The sequence below is a fragment of the Siphateles boraxobius genome, unplaced genomic scaffold, assembly GCF_051911475.1.
Source record: "Siphateles boraxobius isolate OS27281-9 unplaced genomic scaffold, OSU_SipBor_1 6, whole genome shotgun sequence".
Classification (NCBI taxonomy): Eukaryota; Metazoa; Chordata; class Actinopteri; order Cypriniformes; family Leuciscidae; genus Siphateles; species Siphateles boraxobius.
Window position 1 is genome coordinate 38,970,775 of NW_027509186.1, and position 14,346 is coordinate 38,985,120.

General features: G+C 40.8%; 1 protein-coding gene across 2 annotated transcripts; it reads right to left on the minus strand.

Moving 5' to 3' along the window:
* Positions 1-1,306: 1,306 nt before the first annotated feature.
* LOC143715383 (uncharacterized) lies at positions 1,307-10,022 on the minus strand. 2 transcript variants are annotated; one of them, XR_013195738.1, is made up of 13 exons: positions 9,403-9,703; positions 8,699-8,800; positions 7,925-8,157; positions 7,165-7,343; positions 6,980-7,073; positions 6,528-6,872; positions 6,327-6,444; positions 6,123-6,214; positions 5,905-6,019; positions 4,892-5,164; positions 4,573-4,749; positions 3,454-3,628; positions 1,307-1,462 (listed from the first exon to the last, which is right to left on the minus strand). XR_013195738.1 is itself a non-coding variant. In XM_077207128.1 (13 exons), the coding sequence occupies exons 1-13, from the start codon at positions 9,990-9,992 to the stop codon at positions 4,302-4,304; spliced, it is 2,349 nt and encodes a 782-aa protein (XP_077063243.1). In that variant the 5' UTR covers positions 9,993-10,022; the 3' UTR covers positions 4,054-4,301. The 2 variants fall into 2 exon arrangements, 1 of the variants encoding a protein (XP_077063243.1); XM_077207128.1 differs by lacking the exons at positions 1,307-1,462; positions 3,454-3,628 and adding exons at positions 4,054-4,489; positions 9,941-10,022 and having other exon boundaries at positions 9,403-9,783.
* Between the last annotated feature and the right edge of the window lie 4,324 nt (positions 10,023-14,346).

The following is a 14,346-nucleotide window of genomic DNA, read 5'->3' on the forward strand; positions in this document are numbered from 1 at the left end:
TGTAGTGGTGTGTGAGTGGAGAGAGCCAGGTGTGCTGGTTCCTGGATGTGTGGAGCTGAGTGTAGTGGTGTGTGAGTGGAGAGAGCCAGGTGTACTGGTTCCTGGATGAGTGGAGCTGAGTGTAGTGGTGTGTGGGTGGAGAGAGCCAGGTGTGCTGGTTCCTGGATGTGTGGAGCTGAGTGTAGTGGTGTGTGGGTGGAGAGAGCCAGGTGTGCTGGTTCCTGGATGTGTGGAGCTGAGTGTAGTGGTGTGTGGCTGGAGAGAGCCAGGTGTGCTGGTTCCTGGATGAGTGGAGCTGAGTGTAGTGGTGTGTGGGTGGAGAGAGCCAGGTGTGCTGGTTCCTGGATGAGTGGAGCTGAGTGTAGTGGTGTGTGAGTGGAGAGAGCCAGGTGTGCTGGTTCCTGGATGTGTGGAGCTGAGTGTAGTGGTGTGTGGGTGGAGAGAGCCAGGTGTGCTGGTTCCTGGATGTGTGGAGCTGAGTGTAGTGGTGTGTGGCTGGAGAGAGCCAGGTGTGCTGGTTCCTGGATGAGTGGAGCTGAGTGTAGTGGTGTGTGGGTGGAGAGAGCCAGGTGTGCTGGTTCCTGGATGAGTGGAGCTGAGTGTAGTGGTGTGTGAGTGGAGAGAGCCAGGTGTGCTGGTTCCTGGATGTGTGGAGCTGAGTGTAGTGGTGTGTGGGTTGAGAGAGCCAGGTGTGCTGGTTCCTGGATGAGTGGAGCTGAGTGTAGTGGTGTGTGGGTTGAGAGAGCCAGGTGTGCTGGTTCCTGGATGAGTGGAGCTGAGTGTAGTGGTGTGTGAGTGGAGAGAGCCAGGTGTGCTGGTTCCTGGATGTGTGGAGCTGAGTGTAGTGGTGTGTGAGTGGAGAGAGCCAGGTGTGCTGGTTCCTGGATGAGTGGAGCTGAGTGTAGTGGTGTGTGGGTTGAGAGAGCCAGGTGTGCTGGTTCCTGGATGTGTGGAGCTGAGTGTAGTGGTGTGTGGGTTGAGAGAGCCAGGTGTGCTGGTTCCTGGATGAGTGGAGCTGAGTGTAGTGGTGTGTGGGTGGAGACAGCCAGGTGTGCTGGTTCCTGGATGTGTGGAGCTGAGTGTAGTGGTGTGTGAGTGGAGAGAGCCAGGTGTGCTGGTTCCTGGATGTGTGGAGCTGAGTGTAGTGGTGTGTGGGTTGAGAGAGCCAGGTGTGCTGGTTCCTGGATGTGTGGAGCTGAGTGTAGTGGTGTGTGAGTGGAGAGAGCCAGGTGTGCTGGTTCCTGGATGAGTGGAGCTGAGTGTAGTGGTGTGTGGGTGGAGAGAGCCAGGTGTGCTGGTTCCTGGATGAGTGGAGCTGAGTGTAGTGGTGTGTGGAGGGATGGAGCCTGGTTTTGTGATGGTGTGGCTGGTGTTTCCTGTTGTGGTGACTGGTCACACGGCACCAAATGTAAGATGAAGTTCTCTTCTTGAGGCAGTTGGTCTGGGTTGAGTCTTGTCCAACCTATAAATGGACATGGAACACACACAAATATAATATATAACATGCAGTTAGGCCAAAGTGAAAATAAATGCAACCCAAATCAACCTAGACGGTAAAAAAAGATGGATTTTACCCACAGGATTCTGAAAGGCATGGGGCAGAGGAGTCAAGGAAGAATGGAGAATGGGTTAGATATGTGTTCTTTCAACAGCTGTTAAGTATTGCCATTATTGTGTCACAGTCTAAGACGCAAAGAACATTGTCATCCATTGTAAGCTTTGTGCGACCATCAAAATGTTTACAATCACTAACAATTCTAAATCTAATTTATTGAAGCAGCCATGTAAAACTTATAAAAAGAAACGTCAGTGCTGGGGGTGTAGGATGCTACTGCCAGTGATGCATGCACTCGTCAGGAGAGTGGTATTAAGCAAAGTTGAATCTTCTGTAAAAACGCTGAATACTGCTCTTATAAATACATGTGCAGAACAACATTAGTTCACAAATCGGAGTTGACTTGCTTTATTTTTTATTTCAGCCAGTGATGTTAGGAAACGTTATGTTTTGTAAAAAAACATACTCCATGCTGCTCTTATCAATATGCTATTAGTTAAATAGCATTAGATAGCTATTAGTTGGGACAGTTTATTATTTTTAAATATGCACATTGCTTCTCTGTATAGCATCACCTGGTCGGAGAGGCAGCAATGTGTAAAGTTTGGCTGATTGTTGACTCCTAATGTTAATTATTGTTCCAGTAAAGTGGATTCCTTTCTAAAATAAGCGGACTAAACAGGTTATTTGTCACTTTTTAGAAAGGGGCAGGGTAGGGGATAGTAAAAGTAATATAGTAACGTGACAAGTAACGTAACTAGTAACTTTTAATTTCCTGTAAAAAGTAAAGTAATATTATAACTTTTACAGGAGTAATTCCTGAGTAACTTGCCCAACACTGGTTGTGGTCTCAGTGACTTTCATGCCGTTAGGTTCTTTTTTGCACATCCAATCTCTATTCGCAGTGGCACAAGTAGTAGAATTACTTTTGACTCCCATTGGTTTTAAAAAATACATTAACACAAGTTAGTCTTAAAGGGCAAAATGAGTAGGATTGTCTCGTGCTGTTTAAACACGATTCACTTCGGTTACATTCTAAAGCACAGATAAACTTGACCGGTTGACCCCACCTCCACAGAACCCTGTTGGAAGGAGCCACATTGGCGGATTTTTTGTGAATACAGCCAAAGCCACCATCAGCCTTTAATATAGGTCTGCTATAAGTGTGTGTGCAGCTCAGACAGAGACAGAACACAGAGGAGAGAGATGGAGACAGCAATGTAACCTGGTTTCTGCTTTACTATAGAGTCAGAGTCCCGTCTTTTATTTTATGAGAAACCACAGGAAGTCCTTTTTCCCATTTGCGCTACCTTCCCAGCTGAGTGTTTAGGCCCAGTCAAAACTATGCAGCCTCTATGCAGGAAAAACCCTGCAAAAGCTTATCGACATACAGCTGTGTGAATTTAAATAATCAAAGTACTGACATTTTTATTGATTGGATTTAGCTGGAGGTCACTAATTTAGCTTTAGCACACTTCCAGGCTGGTCATCTGGCTGAAATGCAAACTGTGACTAAATAAGTCTGCTGGTGGTCTTGTGCCAAAGCTTTCAGCATATTTGATTTGACAGTGAGTGTGACTCATTAAAAAGTTCAGCCTCAATGGCGCTCCCACTTTAGCTGCGGATTTCAAAATTTCCAATAACTTAAAACTACCAAGCAGATAGAAGTGATGTATTTTAAAGCACAGGTGACCCCTGCCATCATCCCAAAGCAATTTTTGTTCTTGTTTTCCACAATACCAGCTCTTTAAAATGACTCTAGGTTGCAGCTAGGCTACAGCCAGATCAGAATTTCTAGTCTTTGCTGTTTGGAAAATGTGACAACACCAACAATTGTACAACGGATAGTGAATATATGCATGTGTATGCATTTCAAGGTTAAATAAATGCAACCTCACCTTCAACCATCAATTTGTAGATGGCATCCACATTGTCAAGGCATGTCTTCGCTGATGTGCTAAGGTTGGCATGCATTGGCAGCATTAGTTTAATTTGGCACTTCCCTGTCACCACCTTAGGAGGATGTGCAATCAGCAGCAGAGGCTTCATGCCAAGGGCATACAACTTCTCAAGCTGTAACAGAGAGGTAGAAAGATCAATTAGATATATAAACAAAACTTGTTTTAGATGAAGAGATGTCACTTTCGCTTTGTAATAAATCCATGTCACGAATCAATAGATTAAATTACGTGACAATTAAAAATTACGAGACCAACAGTCGCATAAAGTGACGGCATCAGTGTCACATTAAGTGACGGCATCACCGTTGATGGTTTCCTTTCGTCTTAATCCGACGACGAGGGATTAACATGAATGTCTATCTGACGGACCCCTGGCGAACTTCAGGCGTGTGCATGTGATTGTAACATGCGCGAGGGGTGGCGTGTGCATGACCTGTGATTGACAGTCAGATCTCACACCCCCCTGCGCTGATTGGACCCGATGATCCGGGAGCAGTGGATTTTTGCAAAACAAATAACACGCTCCAGAAGGGTAGGTGGACTTAGAAGCTCGGGTTTTTTCTAAAACCACTTTATTAATGTTGTTCTGTCGGATTATAGTGTCGATTTCACTGAATATGATCAAAAAAATTTTGCCGACGGCAGCTTTAACTGGTGATTTTTTAGGACCTGCCCCCACTACTAAAAACAAACAAACAAAGGAAACACTGACAAATATAAGAAATCAAACCAAAAGTGAGTTAATGGTCATTTATCACTTCGAGAGCTCCTCAAACTGACAATCCTCAATCTGACAGTTCAGAATCACTGTCGTATCCATCCCAATCATTCTGGAAGTCCATACTTGTTCCAGTCAAAACTTGAGCATAACAGTCTCTTGCATGCTTCATCATTCTGGTGACTTCTTGCTTCTTTCTCAAAGTTAAGCTGAGGAAACCCTTGATCCCTTCTTCATTTAGAGCCCACAGCTCACCTTATGGGAGTAAAACAAAAAATTATCAGAAAAAAAATTACAATGTAGAGTATAGTATTACAACACATTACTTAAATACGTACTTTGCAATGCCTCACTGGAAAGCTGGGATGACATCTCCTTGAGTGTGTCTGCACGAGTGGAGAGAGATTTCCAATGCTTTGCCATCTCAGAAAGAACAATCTTCTTCTCCTCCTCAAGTCTCCTTATTGCCATCACAACATCAAACGCCTTCCTCTTGGTTTTCAAATCTACAGCGTCTGGGATACAGTTGTGGAAAATAAGTAAATTGTAAGTATGATTATTTTTCAAATAATATTTGAGATAATCTGGGATAAGGCATAATTGGTTTTGTGCCACTATGTGAATCAAACAAAATTGTCAACAGATTTGTGTACATACCACCATGTGAAAGTTGCCATGGCCAAACTGTCTCGTCAGAGAGAATGATGTCAAAGACGATTCTTTCTGTATCTGGAACCATACTGTTGTATTTTTCAACGACAGAGCTAAGAATGGCCTTCTCCTCTCTGATTTTGCGCCGAATCCGGGCCCGACCTTTGCTGCCATCAGTGTCTTTGTAAAGGCGCTGGGACCTTCTTTTAATGCTGGCCACCAGCACCTCCATTCTACTGGTCACCGCGTCAAGATCGGCATTCTTTTGGGATGTTGTTGCTGAGAAGAAAAGAAGTGTAAACATTTCACTTACATTTTCATGGCAGTAACTGAAACGAGCTAAGTCTCAGTGTAACACAGAACGCCACAGGGAAGTCATAAGGATTATCCCTCTTTGCTTCTTTTTTTTTCTTTATAAAAAAAAAGCTCCTGGAGGAAGGACAGGTGAGTCTCAATAATCATTTCATATTTATTAGCGTGTATAGGAAGTATGTAACAGGGTACCAAAGAAAATGACAAAGTAGCCAAGATGGGATCCGCTAACTGCAAGAAATGTCGGAAACACTTTATTTTACGGTGTCCTTGTTACATATGTTACATGAACTTAAAATAGTAATAACAATAAATTATGCATAATTACATGTAACTAACCCTCAACCAAATCCTAATCCTACCCTAACCCTATAGTAAGTACATGTAGTTAATTAATATTACTCTGTACTTAAATGTATAATTACACTGTGACAAGACAAGGACACCTTAAAATAAAGTGTGACCGAAATGTCCAATGTTCCAACTTTTGGACTGTGCACCATTCAGGTACTTTCAGGGCACTTTGTTTTGACATGATTTCCAGTGTGCATGCACTACATACTAAAATTTGGCATTTTAATTGCACAAGTACATGACCAAGAAAACAGTGTATGTATGATTTCATTTTAAAACAGTAATTACTTGCAGAAGCATGTCTCCCATTATTCTGCAGAACTGAGACATTGAAATAATAGTATAACTATCACCTTCTGCCCACTCCTTAATATCAGTGACCCAGCCCTCAACTTCAACCTGTGTCACTGCCAGCTGGATTTTCATGCTTTCCAGGTCCTGAAGTTGGCTTTCCAGGCGTTTTGTGGCCTTCAAATAACAAAAAAAGGAAACAAAAGAAAAATGTTATACCTACAAAAATATACAATAGAAGGTATTTACAATATAAGAAAATAACAATACTCATCTCTACCTTCTGATATCGGCAGGCAAGTGAAGCAGCCAAGTTATTAAACTTTTGCTGATTCCAGCGCATGGCCATCAGTGTGAGCATGTCTGTACGTCCTGCAAAAAAGAAAAAAAATACACGAATCTGTGTTGTACCACATGTCCCTCACTGGCTACAATTTTCTTGTAACACTTTCAATCTAAGTAGTGCAGTGTGTGGTTACCTTACCTGCTTTGGACATGTGCTTCGTGGTCACAGCAATCCTAGAGAGGAAGGCGTTACACTGCTCAACCTCCTCCCCAAGTGTCAATCCGGCCCCTTGCTGGTAAGCTCCACTCCATTTAACCTATTGAAGAAAATACTTAAAAGCTGCCAACATACCTTTGCAGGTGTTTAGGGACAGTTAATAACCTGGTAATGTTTTCTTACCTCGCATTTAAAATCATGGGCTTTGGCATGAAACACTGAGAGGAATGGTTTCATGCCCAGAAGGTGCTGGAGCTCCGGGCAGCTTTTTGTCACTTTGTTGAGGTAGGGCCAGTACTTGCAGGTTACATCCATGGCAAAAAAGCTTATTGACTTATTTGCCAGCTTGTTCTGCAGGTAGAGGGGATAAGCATATATTTCTCCCCTGAACATGTTGAGAGCGCCGAGAAAAACTCCATGTCGACAGACCGCAAGCTCAAGTCCCTCCTCATCAATTTTACTAGAGGATCTCTGAGAAGTTTCCCTGGCAGCTGACCACTCCCCTCCACAGACACCTCTTCCAGAGACCTACAACATGGAAAAAGGTTGATATAAATAGTCAGGACTCACCCAAACAATGTCAACTGTAAAATGTTATTGGTGGTGTTTTTAGAAATATTATACAACAAGTTTACATGGTTGGTGTTGGAATGAATGTAATCCACAAATCGTTCTACTTCATCATCTTTTGCAATGAAGATGCCATCAAATAAGGCTTGTTCTTCAGATCTAAATGAACGAAAGGTACACATTGACCTTCAATATGACACAGAAGAGGTTACTTTAACAACACTGCAAATTACACACATTTTGTAAGTACCTTGCTGCGTTCTTAAAGCGGTAGTGCTTGCGATTTCCGTCCACAGAAACAGCAAGCATGTCTGGGGTGCATGCAGGACAGATAAAATGCTCCTCCCTGCAGATCTTATCCACTTCAAATCTAACAGCCTCCCACTCCAAAAAGCTTTTTCTGAAGCTGTCTGCTGTGATCTTCCCAGTCTGTTTCAGAATAGTAAAACATGTCAACATAATTCACAGTTAAGTTAACTAAAGTGAATAAGGTCAAAGGTGACACCAAATCCTCCTGCATCGAGCCTCCACAGGCAGCCGCTCAGCCAAGTGCATCATTGGAAATCTTTTGGCTCTTTGTATGTCATGGACAAAAAACATCACGACCAAAGTCCCCCAAAAAAAAGACTCCCACAGCAAACTTAACCAATGTCTTTATGGACCTATTTGTTTTTTTCTGAATGCAAACTGCATGACTAGGATGTGACATCACTACTTGATCTTATACACAGGTCTAATGTTTTGAGTGATTGAGTTGATAAATTGCTCCAATACTTTTGTACATTTAGTGTACGAATTTAGATTTTTTACTGAGTGGTAGTTTTTACACAAAGACTTTGAATCTTAGATGATGTTCTATCAATGTATCGAGTATAGCTGAATCACTGTTTTGATTTCATCAACATGCTCCAATTATAATAATCAATGTGTTGATAATGTCACCATAGTCATTCTGCGATACACATCAATACTAGTACTAGTTGTTAGTGATTCCCACCACTCATACTCACACGGCCAAAGCGGACAGTTCGTTGATCAAGCATTCTTAAGAATGCTTGGCAGGACAGTCCTGGTGCTGCCATCTTCAATTCTTCATAAGAACAAAAAACATCTGTAGCGTACACAGTGGAAAAGTGAAGGGTAGCAGGCCAGTAGTCATTACGGACTAAGTCATCCACTCCAGCGCTCCATGTGGCTTTGCATGCCTCACATTTCATCTCAGGCATACTGAGATCATATCGTCCTGGAAAAATCAGGAAAAGTAGCCTACATTACTATCACCTATGTAGTACATTCAGAACTAATAAAACTTAAAATCAGACATCTGGCAGTCTTTCTCATTTGTCAAGTGCCTCTTTTGTGAGACAGAACGCAAAACTGAACATCCCTCCTGCCTATCCTGGGTCTTTCACAGGCGGGAGATGCAAATAAGGTTATAGATGCGGGCGGGAGCGGGACTAAAACACATTATTGCGGAACGGGACAGAATATTGCGGGAACGGGGGGGGGGCGCAGGACTGAAAATCCTGCCCAGCGCAGACCACTATAGGGAACGTTTGAATAGAAATAGATCAGGACACATTTACAAAGCCAATAGCACAGCCTTGTTTTTTTTTTATTCAAATAGGACAATGAAATGTGTCAGGAAGCGAGTGGGAGAGCCCTATGGGGTGTAATCAGGTTAAAGTCCAACCCAGGTCCCTATGGGCACTTTGCCCAGAATGTGATATGGACGCTAAAGCCACTTGATCTGGAATGTTCCCTTAAGTTCATTTTATTCTTACCATTCATTGTAACCACAGCAACAACTTTTCCTGTGTTGACACTCAACGATCCCGGAGAACAACTACATATTTTTTTGGGCATCTCCAATGGCACAATACACACTGAAAGACACATCATATGCAGGGATTAAAGACATGCATCATCCTATGTACTAGCTAGGAAGTATTCTGCAATCATTTTCTTTTTCTTTTTTCATTAATGATTTGAAAAGCTTTAAAGATAAAAGGTCATTAAGTGTGTTTCAGAGAAAGTACTCAAAAAATTCTCGTGAAGCCTATTATACTGTAAAGTTATTTAAATAAACTGAGAATGGGACTAGGGCTGCACAATATATAATTGCACTTTTTCTGACAGATAAAGCGATTACCATTTCCAATACGATTTTTGAATGTGTATGATTTGATTCAGTTCAATATTCCAAATGTCTCTTTAATTTGTGCCACCCCTGATAGGTAAGCACAGCCAGTGTACAAGACTATCACCCACTGACCGATTGAAGTTCACCAATCAGAGTTTTTGTACCCTTCACACACCCACCAACAAGAAGTTGCACAGTCAAGGAGGATGACGTGAATATAAAAGTCAAATGTCACAAATGATATTTGAAGATTTTACCATTAGGCAGTTGTGTTGGATCATATTGCAATTATGATTGCAATAATTGTGCAGCCCTAAATAAGACACTCAAAGAAATACAGCTTACCACACTGGGAAAGAGCCCTCTCCACGACACAGGTTGTTGGAGGCAATGGCTGAAAGAATCCAGCTATTGTTGCATCCCTGTTGTGGAAGACATGGTTTCGGTGTATACTGACATCACAATCAGCACAGAAGAATGGTTGTGGTCGGCAGTCACGACAACAGACAGCAGCTGGACTGCTGCCACATTGTTGGCAGATCTGAGTGTTCACATTTTGTTGTGCCACCATGGTATTCACCAGAAAGGGTCTCTCTTTCTCCCACCTCTCTGAGAGGAGACTTTTTCGAGTAGACCAGTCTGAGGAAGCTCGTGGTGGTGCTGGTGCCATTTCCTGATCATCCAAGTCATCACCCTGTGAGTGGTTTAGCTCTTCAAGGAAAGTCTCTGTTAAAATAGTACATCATATTTAAAAACAATTTTCTACACTATCTAAGTGTGCAACATGTTGTCGGTTATTCTGTCGCAAAAACATGTAATTTACATTCTAATTATTAGAATCTATAAACATAATGAACTAATAGACACAAAATAAAGAACATACCAACAGTATCAGGAGGACAGTAGTTGGTTATCTCAAAGCTGTTGTCCAACATCCTAGTATGAGAACCAGTCTTACGACTGTAGCTGTGACTAGCTGTAGCAGAAAATAAAACCCAAATCAACCTTTACAGCATTACAATTCCATAGATTTTGACAAGCTAATTTTATTCCACACAATGATACATACTTTTATTGGCCCAATTTCGTTGTCTATACCACTTTGGATGATCATGAGTATGTAATAAAAACCTCATATCTCATACCAGACACATGACTGATTCATGTATTCAATCCCAAGTGGTAAAACAATCTATATCTCCGTTTTAGATATATGTGAAAAATCACAGGAGTACTCCTTTAAGTAATATGACTGAAAAAAGAAAACTGACCCGTTTGGTTTCGGGATGATCTCGGTCTGTCATAGAGAACATTTCCATCACTGTCTCTCTTCAGCCACCTGACAGGTTGATGGCTAGTGGATGGTGCTGCCTCCTGGCCTGGTTGATGGATGGTGGATGGTGCTGCCTCCTGGCCTGGTTGATGGATGGTGGATGGTGCTGCCTCCTGGCCTGGTTGATGGATGGTGGATGGTGCTGCCTCCTGTTCTCCCGGCATCTTATTGATGAAATCTTCCAAGATCTGGAGTTCATAATTTAATTTAGAATGTTCAACAAGCTCATCAAGCTCATTAAGGACCTGTTTGAAATTGGAATTGTCACTCATGATGAACAAGGACAAACAAAACAACACTAAAGGGATAGGGGGGAAGAGCAAAAACAACAGAGAACCAGACAGACTAACAACAATTAACTAGACAAAAGTGGCTCTTAAAAGTGCCTTTGTTTTTGCTTTGTAACGAAGCTGAGGTTTTGAAGTAAATGATGAAGAGACTAGGGAACCTGTTGAGAGAGGGGAAAGATAATAAATTCAGATTTGAAGATCATGCTACATACAACTACATAAATACTAAATAACTGAAAGGTTTAAGAACTTGAGAAAATGTTGGTCTAGTTTGCCCATGCTTTGGGCTGTGGTGGGGAGGTCTGTGGGTGCTTATAATATTAGGCCAGAATACTGTAGGGCTGGGTGTTGCCTGCAAACTCACAATACAATAACTCACTAGGTATGGACTGATCTTGACACTCATGTCTGATATTGATACCAACCATTCAAAATGCCAGTTTGGCTGATAATCAGTGCCATTTTTTAATCTGTTTATGTTATTAATTATACTTTTGTATTAACAAGGAAACACATTTCTTTAACTTTTTCCCTGTGATCCTTTTTATCAAATAGTTCCCTCAGCAGTCATAGTAGTTTAGAACACTAGCTTTTAATTAACACTGATTTAATTTCTTTAATTTAATTTAACTGATTTAATTTACACTGACTAGATTGTGTATAAATGGGCACAAAACACTGGGCAAAGAGCAACGACACACAACAACAAGAAGAATCCCAACGCAGACATACATTACAGCTAACACGGTATGTCTCAGTATGAAAATCTTACATTCCCCTATGATTGTACCTTACATGATAATATGCGACAAAAATGAACTTGAATTCAATTAGCTAACTTTGCTAGCCTGCACATTTGGTGCAGAAAGCTATATTTTTTATGTCTTCTATCATTTCTCGTCATAAAAGGACCACCTTACAAATCTAAAGTTTCTAAACACAATTTATTGTCCTGATCCAACAGTTTTTGATGTGTAAATGTAAGAAGAGTATCCATCTCTATTAATTAACCCTTCTACTTACCGATTGGAAAATCGCAATGGACCTTGGGATCGCCCATACGGTGACGTCAGCGTTATTCATTTAGAGGATTTAATAAAAATAATAATTTTTAAAAAATGCTTAATTGAACACAATCGTAGCATATTAAAATCAACAAACCTCCGATAAAAATACGTTATCCAGCATGCTCTAGATCTTACCTATGAGAAGAAAACGCTTAAACTGCATACTTGCACGCGCATTGGAGCGTTGTTAAACTCACCTTTTAATTACGTTTTACCTGCAGTTGAGCGTTGCTTTGGTCAAACTCACCTCTGAATGCCGTTTTACCTGCAGTTCAGTGTTGTTAAACTCACCGCTGAATGTGGTTGCACACCATGTGCGTTGTTAAACTCACCGCTGATGAACGCGCTAAACTTTTGAGGGCACTTTGATATCAGATTGCGAGGGTTTTTAAACATCAAACACCAGTTGGAGGGCCAGATAAAAATTATCTGGCTGCCGCCATTTTAATCGCCCTGGCATAGATCATTTTGGTAGCCTATTCCTTTTTATTTTTATTTATTGTTGTCTCGACCCACAAGGCAGACGGTGTGGTGATCGACCCAAGACGTCAAATTTCAACGCTGTTGAGTTCTATAGAAGTCTATGGGACTGCCCCGCACGTTGAAAAATGAAGCCGAAGGTATACCCAGTGCGTCAAAAAAGTGACGCCAGGGTCCCTTGGCCATGCGTCAGACATTTGACGAGTAGGGAGTGAGACTGTGTTGGCATGCGCAACGCAATCTCATGTGCTGTTCAGGTTTTGTAGTTTCAGTTTCAGTGTGAGACAGTAAAGCCCTTGATTCCAACACGCTCTGGAGTTAGTGTTATTTCTCGAGTGTTACACTTAATATGACTCCAATTTCAAATGATTATCAAATTTAGATTGCTTCTTATTAGAAAATAATCATACATATTATGATTTAACTTCGATCTTTGATTATTCTGGGTATCCAATACTTCCAATCATTAAATTTGTTCATTAAAGGAACACGCCAACTTTTTTGGACTTTATCTTATTCACTTTATCCCCCAGAGTTAGATAAGTCCATACATAGGCTACCTTTTTCATCTCCGTGCGTGATTTAACTCTGTTTGACGCACCCACCACTAGCCTAGCATAGTATGAAGGTATTTTTGGTGCAAAACTACTGAACGCCTGTGACAGTGAAATTTGTAGTTGTAGAGAATATCCACACATGTGTATCAGTAAATTTGAAGTCACAGAGAGAAATGTTTTAAGAGTTGCCAACTTGTAGACTTTTTTTTTCTCTCCCACAAACACAACACAACAGTTACACCTTCTCAAATTCTTCATTGCAGGTGCACAAATCCTATTCTACAAATCACAAATTAAGAAACTCGTGCGCTCACATTTTTGCTACAGTTGCTGCAGTGAATATATGGTGCAAAACGCATTTAAACGCCCGCATCAAACAATGTGAAGTCACAGAGAAATTTTGCTCATCCGCAAATCAGTATGTGAATTCATCCAATTAGAGTTGCACACTTGTAGAATATTTTCTCACAATTATCTTGTATATTTTTCTAGCACAAACACAAGTACATAACTACAGCTGCTTGAATCTGCAACTGCGAATCTCAAACAGTGTTTTTCGCTTTCAAGTGACAAGTTTTGCGCGCTCTCCATTTTGCACCATAAATCTCGTTAAATGTGGAGCAAAAGTGAGTTGTGCATCTGTAGAAGCAGTGGGAGGAGCCGACATGAATATTCATGAGTTTCCCGGGCACGCGCGTGTCGAACTGCTCCCTCAGTTTAGTTCACTCAGAGGTTCACTCCGCGTTTCTCAGCAGTTTTAATGGGTTATTTAAAAAAGGTAAATATAGTTTCAGCGCGAACTTAAACTACAATTGTTTATCGTTTCGTAAAGTTCATGTTTTTATTAATTTGCACGTTTTGTGCATTCGTCAGTCACTGAATGATTGCAGGCATTCACTTCGTGTAGCTTATAAAGTACAGCAAACTTCAACTCGTTAATTTCGTTGTACTTTTCCTTTGTGCATTGCAATGCTTTAAAACTGTCTCTTGTTGTCATTTGTTGAATGTCACTGCAATAAATTGACATTTTTTTTACAAACAAAATATACATTTACAAAAAAATATCACAGGTTCCACTTTTACTGTAAAACCAAAAATTCCAGAACACCTGAATGATCACAGCAAAAATTATTTCCAACAGAAGAGATATAGAATATTCCTAAATACACTAACAATTATAATTTAATTTATTTATTGCTAAGCTCTTCTGATACATTACCTTATGAAGCTTTAAAACTGTGTCATCTCTGGCAATAATCTCTAGGAAAGAACTCCACAACCATATCAGTAACCTAAAAGAAATATTGCACCCTACACTGATGTTTCTCTTTGTCATGTTATTAGGATGATATGAAAATGAAACCTTTAAACTTTGTTGGATCGATGTTAAAACATGACATTCTCGTAATTTTCATCACTTAAGATTTGCATGACAAAAGTTTGGAATCACTATGATTTAAAAAAAAATTATACCAGCCAAGGTCAAAGATGCCTTAAATTGATCACAAATGACAGCAAAGACACTTATAATGTTACAAAAAATATATAATTTTAAACAAATT